Raw genomic sequence first — 13,707 nt, 5'->3', positions numbered from 1 at the left:
AATGGTATACATTCGACACGGCTTAGAACTCAGATATCCGTTCTCCAAGCTCGCTAGTGCCACTGTGATCAATACGAGAAGGATTGTACGGCGGGGGGCCAAACTGTTCAGCCTCCCTCCACTCGAGACTCGTCGACACGATTGGCCAGAGGGAGCTGCAATGCGCCTGTGATCAAACATCATCCTACTCTTCTCTTCTTAAAGTTCGACTACCTTGGTTATCTTTTCAATTCGGATCTTTGACGTGGTTGCGCCCTGTCCTTCTGTGCGAGAAGACTTCATAAGAGATGTCCGACTCCGCGCCAACAAGATCGCGGAACGTAGTCGGCGAGGCTGTACCGCTTCCTGTACCTTTGAAGGCGGCAGTTAAGACATATATCCTCAACGACTTGGAGCTTGAGACGCACCCATCTTACCAGCCACTCCAGGAATTGGCACATGCAAATAATGGTAGACCGAGCGCAGTTTCCGCCTTAAGCGCTCCAGTAACGTTCACCGCTTCCGGAGTCTTGTCAGTTGTGACGGACGAGGAAGAGGAGGAGGAGGTGGATCTACCGCTGTAAGTGACAGAGCTATGTGAGGCTATGATATGGTGCTTATCCGACCTGTCATACAGGGAGGAACTATACCACGATACCGAGAAGGAGTCACAACGCCTAAAGCGAGCGATACAAGAGTACGAACTGGCCGATGGCAAAGGTTGTAAGAAAAGGTCGCTACTGAGTAGCGACTTGCATACTTGGCGTGACGTTTTGGCGGAAGTTGATGATGCGTCCAAACAGTACAACGAGCCGGACGGCGTATGGGGTAAAATCAGGAAAGCCTTCAGGAAGTCTGGCGATAAAGCTGTGTCTAGTTCAGCGTGGCTGGTCTTGCTGCCAGCCAGTTCGGAATATTTCTCTATCCTGTGTGGAGGGCTGACACTCATTGTTGGAGTCAGTATCGCAGTGTATATGCAGTCGATCTAGAGGCTGACAAAACGAGCAGGCTGCATCACGATTGAAAGGTCTTCGTGAAGACATCATCAGAATTCTCGTCGAGATACCAACTATACTTTCTTGTGCGAATCGTGCGCAGAATGTTGCAAAGACATCGAAAGAACTTCGTCGAAGTGGTGCTGAAGTGTTCTTGGCCACCATCACATTGCTACAACACATACTGAAGTACTTCAGGACCAAAGTTTCAAGTAAGTCAATGACACATGATGATGCGACACGAGAACTAAACAAAGTCACACCTACAGGAAAGGCAGCGGGCGCCTTCTTCGGACAATCTGAATATGAGCAAGATTTGACTAATAGCATCGATATGCTCAGATACCATTCGTCCCAATTCGAAAAGATCACTCACATATGCTGTCTTGAGATGATTGAGCATACAAGAACCACTGTACAAGCTCTGCAGGCAGACATACGTCGGAACGATAGTGGTCTACACCAACATGTCAATCTCGTACGGACGGAAGTCTACGAGCGAATTAAGAGTCTTGAAGACCGAATCAGCCAATCACTCCAAGTGCTTGTTGAGATGATGAGCAGCAATCCGAGATTAGACCAAAGTACACAAGATCTCCGACCCCCGAGGTTACCCATTAAGAGAGCTCGGTCGGCTCCGACACTCAGAAGACTTCGCAACGAAGCTGAACGGAGCTGTCTTGTTCTGCTCGACTACGAAGAAGTTGTTATCCAGTCCAATATCCAGAAGAACCTTCGTTGCGCATATCAACTACCGAAACCTGCTCAAGACCGCATCATCGCCATAATCCGACACCAGAGAGTCTTGTCGTGGCTAGGAGGTAGCAAGTCTTCAGTCTTCTTCCTGAACGGACATTACAGCTCACCGAGAGCCATGGCTCAGAGTCCCACGTCATTTTTTTGCGCCAAGTTGGCTTCCGCCATACAGTCTAACAGCGAAGTGTCGAAAGAGCCGTCCTTGCATCCGCCCGTGAAGACTATTGCGATTTCTTTCTTTTGTGCTGAACACCTCGATCCCAGAGATCCTCATCAAGGCGCACAGGGCATTGTCAGGAGTCTTATAGCCCAACTCTTGGTTTGCTATAACGAATTCGACAGCCGCCTCATCAAACAGCTCCTCAATTCCGATCTAGATCATCTCAAACCGTTGTGCGCCACCCTGGAGATCATGATCAACGAACTTCCTGAAGAAGTAGTGCTGACCTGCATTATCGATGCTATCACGATGCATGAGGACAGCGAGGCACGCTGCAAGAAAGTAGAGTCTGTTCTCGACACTCTGATTGGGATTGCAGGATCAGACGATGAACGGAAATGTGTGTTCAAACTCTTGGTCACGTCGCCAAGAGTGTCCAGAAGGTATAGCGCGAGGACTGGCGGTAAGGCATGTGCGAGTGTGCTCACGATGCCGGAAAAGGTGGCTTCTCAAGGAGCTTTTACGATGACAAAGTGGGGCGACTATATGCAAGCTGGTCAAAATGGGTACACTGGTTGAAGACGATCTGTCGACGTATACAGAGGTGGCTTTCAAAAGTTCTTGCTGACAGGGGTGTCTCGATTACTACCGAAGTACTACCGAAGCTTAGACAGACCTATCCCGCCGCCTCTCTTAGTACTTATTACTGCCCTTAAGTCTAATTATTTCTTAAACATAAAATAGAATCCACTCTATCTAAGCCTGTATTTAGTGTTAAGGTAGCTCTGCCTAGCCCTGTAGCTATGCCCTTAATGCCTCTGCTCTATTTTTTAGTGCGCCTTTCTTAGTAGTTCTTCTCTTTAGCTATAGCTAGCATAGCTTAATAGCGTTAAGGTCTAGTAAGTTACTACACTAGAGGAGCTTCTCTACGCTCTCTCTCTTATATACTAAACGCTAAGCGTAGTAGAAGTAAGAGAGAGCTTTGTCTTCTTAAACAAGAGTGCCTAGTCTCTCCTTTTAATACTCCTTCGCAAAGGGGAGAAGCTTTAGAACTAGAATCTAAGTCTAATAGCGCTACTAATTAATCCTACTACCTCTATTACAAGTAAGTTTACTAGTCTCTTTTATCTATCTCTACTAAGGCGAGCAGCCTAGCTTAGCCTGTAATCCTATTCTCTTTATGCCTGTTGTAAGCTTCTACTCCTCTTTTATTACAGGCTTAAGAGCTTTATTAAGCTCTACTATTTACTTAGCTGCTAGGCGCTTCTCCTGCGCTGTTTTAAGTCTCTAGATGTAATAAGGACCCTTATAATTATATAAGAAGTAGCTCTAGAATATAAACTTAGAGTATTCTTTCTACTTCTCTTAAATTATAGACTTAGTAAATAGCTTATTAGCTTTTCTCTAGACGCGATAGCTACTATAGTAGTAGTTAAGCACAACAGAGGTCTTATTAGACTAGATTATGTTCTTCTAATTCTTAAGACTCTAGTCTTTGTAGGTAAGACACTAGTTAAGCCTCTCTTACTTTATCTTCTTTGTTAACCTAAGCTTCCTTGTTAGCTTTGTTTTATTGTAACCTACTGCTCTAAGGACTCGCTACACTGTTATAGAGAATACGTTAAAGCTGTAAGCACTAAGATTACTAGTAATATTAGCACAGCTCTTCTCTTGTCTATAGTAATTACGTTGTACTTTCTTAATTATAGCTCTAGTAACAGCTTCTTACTTACGTAGGCAACTAGCACAAGAAGCGTCTTTAAGGTACTCTAGAAGGAGCTTAATTAGGCGGGCGTTAGGCTTAAATTCTCGCTAGCAGGCTCTGCTATAGATAGCGTTAATTGTACAGGGTAAGATGCCTATAATCTTACTAATTTAAGTAGTAGATTTACTACTAAAAGGTAACTTTAGAGCAATAACTAAAGCACGAGTTAAGATATTAGTATTTAGAGCTATAGTATAGCAAAAAACACTATTAAAAACCCTATAACAGTAGGTATACTAGCTATCTAGAGCTTTAAAAAACAGAGATTAGTGCTAAGCTAGTCGGGCTGATTAATCAGCCGCTAGTCTGACGCTAGCAAGAACTTTTGAAAGCCACCTCTGTAGGTAAACAAATATTAGAATTTCAGGGGAAGAAGATGCTGACCCATGGTAGGACAAAGCTTCAACCCAACGGTCCGCGAATTGCATTCGTTATTGCGCCTTGACCGTGCTTCCTAAATTATGCCTTAACGATATTCTTGGTGCGGTTTTCCAAGCACTGCTGCACTGCCAGCTGTTACAATCCACCCTCACGAGCGAAAGGTAACATCGTCTTGTGATCTTCCATCGTGTTTAACTGAACGCGTCTGTGTCCTAATGCGAATGTTTATGCATATCCTCGGCATGATAGTTTTCTGGAGACGACATTACTGTATCTATTTTGAGCAATGCGCCGGTCGAGGCCGTCACCAATCAGAGCGTGGAAGAGGGTCGCCCGTTACCCCTTTCGGCCACTTGACATGAGCTTCGGGTAAATACCGTGGCAATCAACGTCATTTCCGCCCAAACCCTTCCAGAAGGTCATGGGTGGGGGGCGCGCCACAGCCGGTGCTGGCCGTTTCGGGGTCACAAAACTGGGGATACGATAATTAGCCTCGTGTTCCGACTGGATGAAGTCATAGCGTTGCACTTTGGTCGTCGGCGCCGAGTGTGGGCACTGTTCAGCCTCGCTGAGGACAAGCTTTGATCGCGAAATGATGTAGGACAAGGCGAGCAAATACGAGAAAAGATTTGGGTATATGAGAGATGGAATGCCGCTCTCTTTAGGCTTCCATCCAAACATCAACTCATCAACTCTACACTAATACTTTATCACTACAACTACCACTTCCACACTTCAACAACACCACCTTCAAATCATCAACATGAAGTTCACCGCCGCCGTCGCCGCTGCCTCCATGGCCGCCATCTCCTCCGCCCTTCCCCAGGCCTCTTCTCCCTTCCCTCGCCCCGAGGCCGGCGACGTTTTCCGTCTGATGTCTCTGCGCTCCGCCACTCCCATCCAGTACGGCAACGTCCAGGCCAAGGATGGCGGCCTCGTCATCAACTCGCCCGACGAGAACAACAAGACCTGCATCATCAACGGCGACCGCGACAACACCACCAGCGGCATCAACTACGCCTCATTCTCGCTCGACCAGGAGGACGGCAGCGTCTACATCTACACCTTCAACCCCCCTCTCCAGCTGTACGTCGACCGCAGCGGTATGGGCCAGGGCAACGTCCGCTACTCCACCGGTGTTCAGCCCATCGGCAAGAACCAAGAGCGCGGCCCCTTCAAGATCAACGACGACGGTGACCTCGTCTTCGCTGCTGGTGGTCTTACCGGCGATGTTGGCTTCCAGGCTTGCCCCGGCGCTGTTGGCGGAGGCTGGAAGATCTGGCTCTCTGGTGTCGACAAGCCTGCTGGTTCTGAGGGATGCACTCCCTTCACCATGAAGGCGCTCAAGGAGGACGAGCCCAAGAAGTGCCTCTACTCTTCTGCTCCTGCTTAGATGCCGAGCCTATAGAAATTCTTGGAGTGTACATAATGATGGTCTCGAAGACGGGACTTTTGTTTTTTAATGTGTATATATCATAGCATTTGAGCGTCTGCATAGCCTTTTGTTAGAACTGATAATGACAATATTTATCTTCACATCGCGCTCCTTCTTGCTGTACCTATTGTAGAATTGCGCGGCTTACACTGAATTGTTTCGCAACTTCGCGGTACAGGAAAGAGAGCTCCGCTGCCTTCATGCGACTCGATGGCTTTGATTGCAGCCTCAATGGGGTCTATATTGGTGTGGTTATGTCGCGTTAAAGTTGTGAAGATTCATGCGTTCTGATGGTGGGGTGGTGAACCGGCTCATTGGACGGGCACTCTACTAAAATAAGTCCATGCCTTTTACCTTACCTCGTCTGTCCGCCATCTCCAATCTAAACATCATCCACCATCACCTGCTACCAACAAAACGTTTCCCTCAAACCTTTCAAGAGCTATGAGGACACGTTCTTTGTGGGTTCATCCATGTTCAAACTCGCGAAGTGGCCCTTTCGAAGGCAACCATGGACCCAACTCAAATTTCCGACATCTGGTTTCGAAGTCGTCAGCGAGGCGGTATTATTTGAAGAAGAACAGCTTGAGGAGTTCCACAGAGGCGTCTACTATCCTGTCAACATAGGAGATGTTTTCGCATTGAAGTACCAAGTGGTAGGCAAACTTGGTTTTGGTGTTACGTCAACTGTTTGGTTGGCTCGTGATCTACAGCAAGTCAGCGTTCAGCAATTATGCTGTCTATACTAACAGAAAACCAGCCACCATGCCTACACGACCTTGAAAGTTTTCACAAGAGAGGGAATGGACGAGGACGAGTACAACATGTACAATATCTTAAACAAAGGCAATGCTTTGCATCCAGGATACAATCACGTCCGGACAGCCCTCGATTTGTTTACTATTCCCCGGCAAGGTGGCGATCATCGATGTCTTGTTCAGAAACCAATGTGGGATAGTTTCAGAAATCTTTTGAATAGAAACCCTGCGCACCGCTTCACGGACGAGCTTCTAAAAGCTGGGTTGTCGCAAGTGTTCCTCGCACTTGATTACCTCCACACAGAAGCCAAGATCATACATACAGGTGCGACCTAGAATAAATCTTCCCACGATTCCGTTGACAAGAATGTAGACATAAAAGCCGACAACATCCTCATAGAAATCGAGGACCAGGACATCTTGAAAGCCTTTGTTGACGCTGAAATGACGACTCCCTCGCCTCGAAAAGTCGTAGACGGCAAGCCAATTTACGCGACACGCCAGTTTGGATTACCGAAAGAGTACGGTCGTGTTGTCCTTGGAGATTTTGGCTCTGCAGTTCGTGGCGACAAGCCTCAGATCCATGACGCGCAACCAGATGTCTACCGATGTCCAGAGGTTATGTTGAAAACTGAATGGGGTTATCCAGCTGATATCTGGAATGTTGGAGCGATGGTATGTACCATCTCAAGCCTAAGGCAAAGTCAGACGTTGACCAAGGTGCACAGATCTGGGACCTATATGAGAATAAACACCTGTTCTACGGCATCGATCCAACCGAAAGGCGATACCTGACCAGAGCTCATCTGGCGGAATTAGTCACGATGCTCGGTCCACCACCGATAGATATGCTAGAGAGAGGAGCGCGGAGTACAGACTTCTTTGATGGTGAAGGTGAGAATGCGCTCTTAAGGTACTGTGTGAAGCTAACCGAAGTTCTATCAGGGAATTGGATAGCCGAGATAGACGTACCGCAAGGCCTGACGTTAGAGACGTCAGAAGAGAATCTACATGGAGAGAAGAAAGAAGAGTTCTTGCAATTTGTGAGATGCATGTTGCAATGGAGGCCTGAAGATCGGTTGACCGCGAAGGAGTTGCTTGAGCATCCTTGGATGAGAGGAAACCTGTGATTCAGGTTTGAACAACTATTGAATAACTAGGAAAATGACGAGCGTAAAAGAACTTACTTCAAGGTTCAATTATGTGTAGTGATTAGTGTATGACCATGACTCAGAGAACGACTGATAAGAGACCAATCTGATACCACGAAAGCGTCTTTACGCCTTTAGTCGTGAGGATACTGATAGCTGACTGTCTACTACTCAGCGCTGTGGGCCGGTGTCTTCGGCTCCATTCCCTGTGTAGCAACTATTGTGGGTGGCAGATGCGCGAGCTAGCAGGAGGGCGAGAGTGATGAAGGGGAGGAGTGGTGGAGTGTGTGGCTGTGTCATGTTGTCAGGAGAATAAAGCAGAAAGAAACAGCCGGAAAGAAAAGTGCATTCTCAGGTGTGGTGCCTACAGAGAAGTCATCAGTCATATAAACAACGCGAAGAATCATTCTATCGATATTTTGCGCGTGTATATGTAGATGGTATCTCGCACACTGCACCTCATTAGTTTGTGAGAACCTTCTCGACATTTGTGCGCATAAATTTTTCCCTATAGCCGACAACACCGCTAAGCTGAGGCTGAGTTGTGTCACGTCGAACTGATGTGGCTGGTCGACGTATGGTAATGTGGTAGTGTGGTGGCTTGCGGTGGGCTGAGGACACGCGGGTTTCTGGCTCCCACTTTCCATCGCGCGCGTAGCTGTTGACTCCCCTCAATCTTCTTCTACCGCATTAACAATTGGGATTCATCTCAACCCATCTCTTTTGGTGCAAAGCATGATGTAGCATTTGCTCAAAGTCGCAGAATCTGTCTTGAGAGATGAGGGAAAGTACCACGGCGGCCGCCCCCGTTGGTAAAGCGGGGAAGCTAAGTACATGGGGGATCACACAGCCACCACGCCCGGTCTACACGTTATCAACGACAAAACGATAACCCGAATCTCTCCTAACGTATGCGCGAGCATGGTCGCACCGTATTCAAGCTTCTCGAGCCGTGAAACTTCGTCAACTACAACTATCCCAAGTCCTCATTATCTCAAGAGTAGGAATGATTTGAAGCCCCCCTATCGTTTTTGTCATCTACCCCGCCCACAAAGCCATAGAGGACTAACACGCCCTGCTTCCACACCACGAGGGAACCGCAAGCGCGTTCTATTGCTCTTGCCCATCTGAGCCTTTTCATCTTTTTGCATTAACTATTTGCGCACGCGCTCAGCGTGATTGATGGTGCAATGCGCGAGTACTGCTACAACTAAAGAATGCTATAGCTTCTCTTCGGTTGAAGAAATCACGTCACCACCAGGATCGATGATGCGCTTCACGTCGAGGCGCGGGGAACAGATAGCTTAGACTAACATCCGATTTCGCACGTTCTCACAAAACAGAAGTCCATATATAACGCAGAAACACAGCCGCTGCCTATCGAATGAGCTGAACCATCTCTCGAAACCACGCCTTCACGCAACAGAAGCACACTGAGACGGATGCTCACAGGCTAGCTTATCTACGTTGAAGCGTGTCCACTGATCGATATCTCCATTACTTGATACCATTCAGAAGCAACTATGGCTACCGCAGCCACTGCCACTGTGACGCCTCCAGCGCTCGGCCCAGTCTTCAGCACTACACCCGCAGCCCAACCACCACCAGGCCAGCCAGACATATCATATCACCCCGACTGGAAAAAGTACCAAGTCCGTGTAGCTCGTCGCACTCAGAACGATGAACTCCCAAAAACCCTTCCAGATGGATTCCCCAAGGAGCTAAAGGGCGATCTAGTTTGGGAAGGAGAGTCTCTTGCCCAAAGATACGATTGGACCTACGTCTTCTCGGCCGATCAACTAGCGGAAATAGACACTGCAGTTACTCACTTCAAATGTAAGCTCCCTGCCTTACTGATTCCCTCCTTTTGGCGGATATGCTTTTGTTGCAACTGGTTGACGACTGGACCGAATAGCTCTCAAGCTTGGCTTTGGCTACATAGCGCAAGAAACGTTTCCTCTTCCTAATCTGCATGCAGAGTTGCGCCGTCTCTCACATGAGCTACATTTTGGCCACGGCTTCTTTGTTCTTCGTGGTCTGGATGTCGATAAATACACACGCGAGGAGAATATCATCATCTACACTGGTATATCCTCGCATATTGCCTCTATCCGGGGCCGTCAGGACGCTTATCTAGACGACAAGCGTGCGGATGTCGTTATAGGACATATCAAGGATGTCAGATCTGGAGTTGGGGAGGGCGAGAACAAGAGTCAGCTCAAGATTGGTACTCCAGCGTACACGTCGGACAAGCAAGTCTTTCATACTGACTCGGGCGATATCGTCTCTCTCTTCGCACTCTCAACGGCGGCAGAAGGAGGCGCTAGCCGTCTTGCCAGTACGTGGCGTGTTTACAATCATCTGGCTGCGACAAGACCCGACCTTATCCATACGTTGAGCCAAGACTGGGAGGCTGAGCTGTATGTTACCCCAAGTTTAAAACAAGCACAGTAAAGTTCAGAAGTCACTAACACATTCTCGCCAGCTTCACCAAGACCGTAGATGACAAAGAAAGATTCGAGAAGCGGCCTCTTCTCTATTACCAGCCTGCCAGTGTAGACGGCAAGACGCCAGAAAGGATCCTTCTTCAGTATGCTCGGCGCTATTATGTTGGCTTTGGGCAGCTTCCGCGCGGCAACCATCTACCACCGATTACCGAAGCTCAGGCAGAGGCACTCGATGCCTTGCATTTCTTAGGCGAGCGTTTCAGTGTATCGACCAACTTCGAGAAGGGGGACATACAGTACGTCAACAACGTTGCCGTATTCCATGCGCGTGACGGCTTCACTGATAAGGGCGACAAAAAGTGAGTTCTCCAGAATATCAGAAGACTGCCGAGTACAACAAGATCAGACAACTGACTATATTGGGGATCATAGGAGACACCTACTACGACTGTGGTTGCGTGACCCTGAGAATGCATGGGAGACTCCAGTTCCGCTTGCCTCGAGATGGGATCGTGTATATGAAGGTGTGACACCCGAGCTGCAGGCTTTCCCGCTCGAACCGCACACTCGCAGCGAAAGTACCCCAAGTGCAAAGTGAGCGACTGGTCTTATAGTCCATGTTTGGATTGATCTATAGCGGGAACGTTGATCTTGACGCCACCAGGCTATGGTGATTCACGGGTATCATGCATGACCATTAAAGAATGACATCACAGCAGTCATCGCAAGTACTTAAATAAGTATTAGCTGTCGCAATACGATACTCGCAATTCCATGTGATCAGACCTTCCAGATAGAAAAGCATAACTTCAAACACAAAGTGCAGCTTAGAAGTAGGCTCCTCCAACATAATGTCATGAGACGATCAATTTGCGGGTTGAGAATGACGGAACTGCACTCATCTTTTTCACGGCCTCGAGGTAACATGATTACAATTGATCTCACTCTACCAGGTTCGATAAAAGCTGGAGTTTGGCTTCACGAATCATCTAAGTCTACGGCAAATTAGTCCTCCTACTTGCCAGAGCAAGCCACGTGATACCAACATGCGCTCCCATTACGGGTATTATGTGGAGCTTTGGCGTGCCAGAACAGCTAGTTAGCGTCAATGATGCAAGCGCGTCGATATATCGCGAAACACCCCACCAAGGCTTCATCTTGAGACCATTGCTCCAGTGCGCGCCGATAAGACTTGAGCAAGGCTTGATGTGCGATTCTCGGAGAGCAAGGGAGCACATTGCAAATTGTCAGAGCAGAAAGAGTTGCGGGCTTTGATGGTCTACGAGCCTTGGCTGCATCGCCCACCACTCCATCATGAGCGCTTACATGACGTGCTTCTAGGCATGTTCCACTTCTGGAAGGTGAGAGACTGTTCATGGCATGGATACTGCTTGTCACTCCCGTAATTGGCATCGCGATGGTGATTGTGCCATTACATAGGCTGGTCACGACGTGCGCATGGACAAAATGACAAGGCTGAGGAGGATTATACCCTCCACTGTTGTCGTCCTTGAAATTCCAACTATGCTGTATCAATCTTGTTCCCACAGCACGTCATTTTAGACAATCCGCGATGCGATATATGTAACGTCCCTCGCATTCTTGTTCATACTGCAGGATACACCATTGGGATCGAAAATAGTTGGCCACCTTGTATCACCCGAGCCGTATCGTCCTCCAGACCGAATCGCCAGACGATCCTCACTATGGGCTTTCTCTCCAAGATCGGACCGCAGACCACCACAAGCCAGGTGGCATCCGAAAGCGACAACTCGGATAGCGAACTCTCAGTTATCCATGACGGCAACTTGGCCTACGTCCATCAGACGGCTGGAAATGGCGCCTCCGGCTATCAGGAAGCCGTAGGTGCGCCTGTAGAGAAGCATTCACCTCTGGGCTACCACGTCAACTGGCTTACAGTCATCTTTCTCAACGTTAACCATATGGTCGGCACCGGCATCTTCTCTACGCCAGCTACAATTCTTCGGCTGACAGGCTCCGTAGGCTTGGCTCTGATCTACTGGGTTATCGGGTTTATTCTAGCCGCCGCTGGCCTTGGTGTATATCTGGAGTTCATCAGCTTCTTCCCCAACCGAAGTGGTTCTGAGGTCGTGTGGCTCGAACAAAGCTTTCCAAGACCTAAGCACTTCTTCCCGATAACCTTTGCTGTTCAATCAGTCCTCCTGTCTTTCAGTAGCAGCAACGCCATCGTATTGTCCAACTATCTATGGCGTATTGCTGGGCGCGCGCCGGACCCATGGGAGCTCAAGGGTGTAGCTATCGCCGCGTACACGTTCGCCGTCATCTGCGTGGTCGCACACAACAGGTTTTCCTTATGGGCGATAAATGGAATCGGAGCTTTGAAGATACTACTGCTTGTCTTCATCTCGATCTCAGGCTTTGTCATCCTCGGCGGTCATGCGCCTCGTGTGGAAAACCCCGGCATCAACTTCAGGAACGGCAACGCCATGAGCGGAACCACTTCCAGCGGATACAATCTCTCACAAGCCATGGTGAATATCAGCTTCGCCTTCTCTGGGTGGCAGAATGCCTTCAGCATGGCCAACGAGATCAAGAGTCCTCTGCCTACTCTCAAGAAAAACGCTACCGCGTCGCTACTGATTGTCTTTACACTCTACTTTCTCTGCAACATCGCCTATTTCGCCACTGTTCCCAAGGATGTATTTATCGATTCGAGCGAGCTGGCAGCAGCTGTATTCTTTCGTACCGCTTTTGGATCGGCTGCCGAGTCAGCTCTCAACTTCTGTGTCTTGCTCAGTTCTTTTGGCAATCTACTCGCCGTCTTGGTCGGCCAGTCACGACAGATTCGCGAGATTGCCCGCCAAGGTGTGCTTCCGTGGACGGAGTTTTGGGTATCGACGAAACCTTTTGGTACACCACTCGGTCCTTATCTTCTGAAATGGGTTTTCACCATCATTATGATTGTGGCACCTCCAGCAGGCGACGCATTTCAATTTGTCGTCTCGCTGAAGTCATATCCAGATGCCATATTCCACGTGGCTTTAGGCGCCGGCCTCATTTTCCTCCGTCGGCGTCGCGACCGGTCTGGTACTCCTCGATCAGACTTCAGGGCTTGGTGGGTTATCGTCATCCTATATTTACTCTCACAGATCTATCTGCTTGTCATGCCGTGGATTCCCCCGGTGGGTGGCATCTACGCTGGCACCGTTAGTTTTTTCTATGCTACTTACATGATCGTGGGTATCGCGGTCATCGGTGTCTGCGGTGCTTATTACTACGTATGGATGGATGTCCTTCCACGTTGGGGTAACTATACCATCAGGTCACAGGTGGTTAATGTGGATGATAATGGTGCCAACACGCATCGGCTGCTGCGTGTACCTAATGCTGAGGTGGCTGATTGGGATGCCAACCATGATGAGCTTGGTAGGGTGATAAATTAAGGGCGAACTAGTGAATATGCAATTCTTTGTCAACTTCTCGTGCCTCGAGCACTTGCACGATACTTTCTCCGGTGTAAAAAGTGACGGTTCATGAATAAAAGTGATGGTCATCACTCTGTATGATTACTAAGGGCAGCCCACCACGGTCCCCCCACCATCATCCTGGTCAACGCTTCCACCTCCCGTCCCGGACACCTAGCACAAACCTCATCGTGATTGCAATATACCCCCAACAACGAAATCCAATCATACTTTAGCAGGCATAGTAAAAGATCCGTGTGGATGCGTGATCACAGGAAAAGAAAAATTCTAGCTGGTCAATGCAGCATGCCCCTGTGACCTGCAGCGGATATGGAGGATGTATCTTGGAAGCAAAGTGGCTGGCACGCCAACCCACAGGCGCCCTCAATCCACGCTCGTGCCACCAATGTAGCGTTCATGCTTGAGTGGGAAAG

General features: G+C 48.6%; 5 protein-coding genes across 5 annotated transcripts; all 5 read left to right on the top strand.

Moving 5' to 3' along the window:
• Positions 1-135: 135 nt before the first annotated feature.
• Positions 136-2,469, top strand: CC77DRAFT_987282 (hypothetical protein; the record flags this gene model as incomplete). Its single annotated transcript, XM_018536243.1, has 4 exons — positions 136-559; positions 617-935; positions 988-1,179; positions 1,249-2,469. The coding sequence occupies exons 1-4, from the start codon at positions 288-290 to the stop codon at positions 2,467-2,469; spliced, it is 2,004 nt and encodes a 667-aa protein (XP_018387162.1). The 5' UTR covers positions 136-287.
• Positions 2,470-4,456: 1,987 nt separating this feature from the next.
• Positions 4,457-5,527, top strand: CC77DRAFT_1019641 (hypothetical protein). The gene has a single exon (XM_018524871.1). It carries the CDS (start codon positions 4,800-4,802, stop codon positions 5,427-5,429), a length of 630 nt encoding a protein of 209 aa, XP_018387161.1. The 5' UTR covers positions 4,457-4,799; the 3' UTR covers positions 5,430-5,527.
• A 265-nt stretch (positions 5,528-5,792) lies between these two features.
• CC77DRAFT_1019640 (kinase domain-containing protein) lies at positions 5,793-7,402 on the top strand. Its single transcript, XM_018524870.1, has 5 exons — positions 5,793-6,183; positions 6,232-6,554; positions 6,603-6,904; positions 6,958-7,123; positions 7,175-7,402. Exons 1-5 carry the CDS (start codon positions 5,945-5,947, stop codon positions 7,357-7,359), a joined length of 1,215 nt encoding a protein of 404 aa, XP_018387160.1. The 5' UTR covers positions 5,793-5,944; the 3' UTR covers positions 7,360-7,402.
• Positions 7,403-8,903: 1,501 nt separating this feature from the next.
• CC77DRAFT_1030507 (Clavaminate synthase-like protein) lies at positions 8,904-10,425 on the top strand (the record flags this gene model as incomplete). The annotated part of the gene is made up of 4 exons (XM_018526596.1): positions 8,904-9,216; positions 9,296-9,800; positions 9,866-10,186; positions 10,260-10,425. The coding sequence occupies 4 exons, from the start codon at positions 8,904-8,906 to the stop codon at positions 10,423-10,425; spliced, it is 1,305 nt and encodes a 434-aa protein (XP_018387159.1).
• Positions 10,426-11,387: 962 nt separating this feature from the next.
• On the top strand, positions 11,388-13,405 carry CC77DRAFT_836856 (amino acid transporter). Its single transcript, XM_018533354.1, has one exon. The coding sequence runs from the start codon at positions 11,534-11,536 to the stop codon at positions 13,250-13,252; it is 1,719 nt and encodes a 572-aa protein (XP_018387158.1). The 5' UTR covers positions 11,388-11,533; the 3' UTR covers positions 13,253-13,405.
• Positions 13,406-13,707: the final 302 nt, after the last annotated feature.

The sequence above is a fragment of the Alternaria alternata genome (genome assembly GCF_001642055.1).
Source record: "Alternaria alternata strain SRC1lrK2f unplaced genomic scaffold CC77scaffold_8, whole genome shotgun sequence".
In the NCBI taxonomy this organism is placed as follows: domain Eukaryota; kingdom Fungi; phylum Ascomycota; class Dothideomycetes; order Pleosporales; family Pleosporaceae; genus Alternaria; species Alternaria alternata.
Note: the sequence above shows the minus strand (reverse complement) of the source record. Positions and strands in the feature narration are given on the sequence as shown.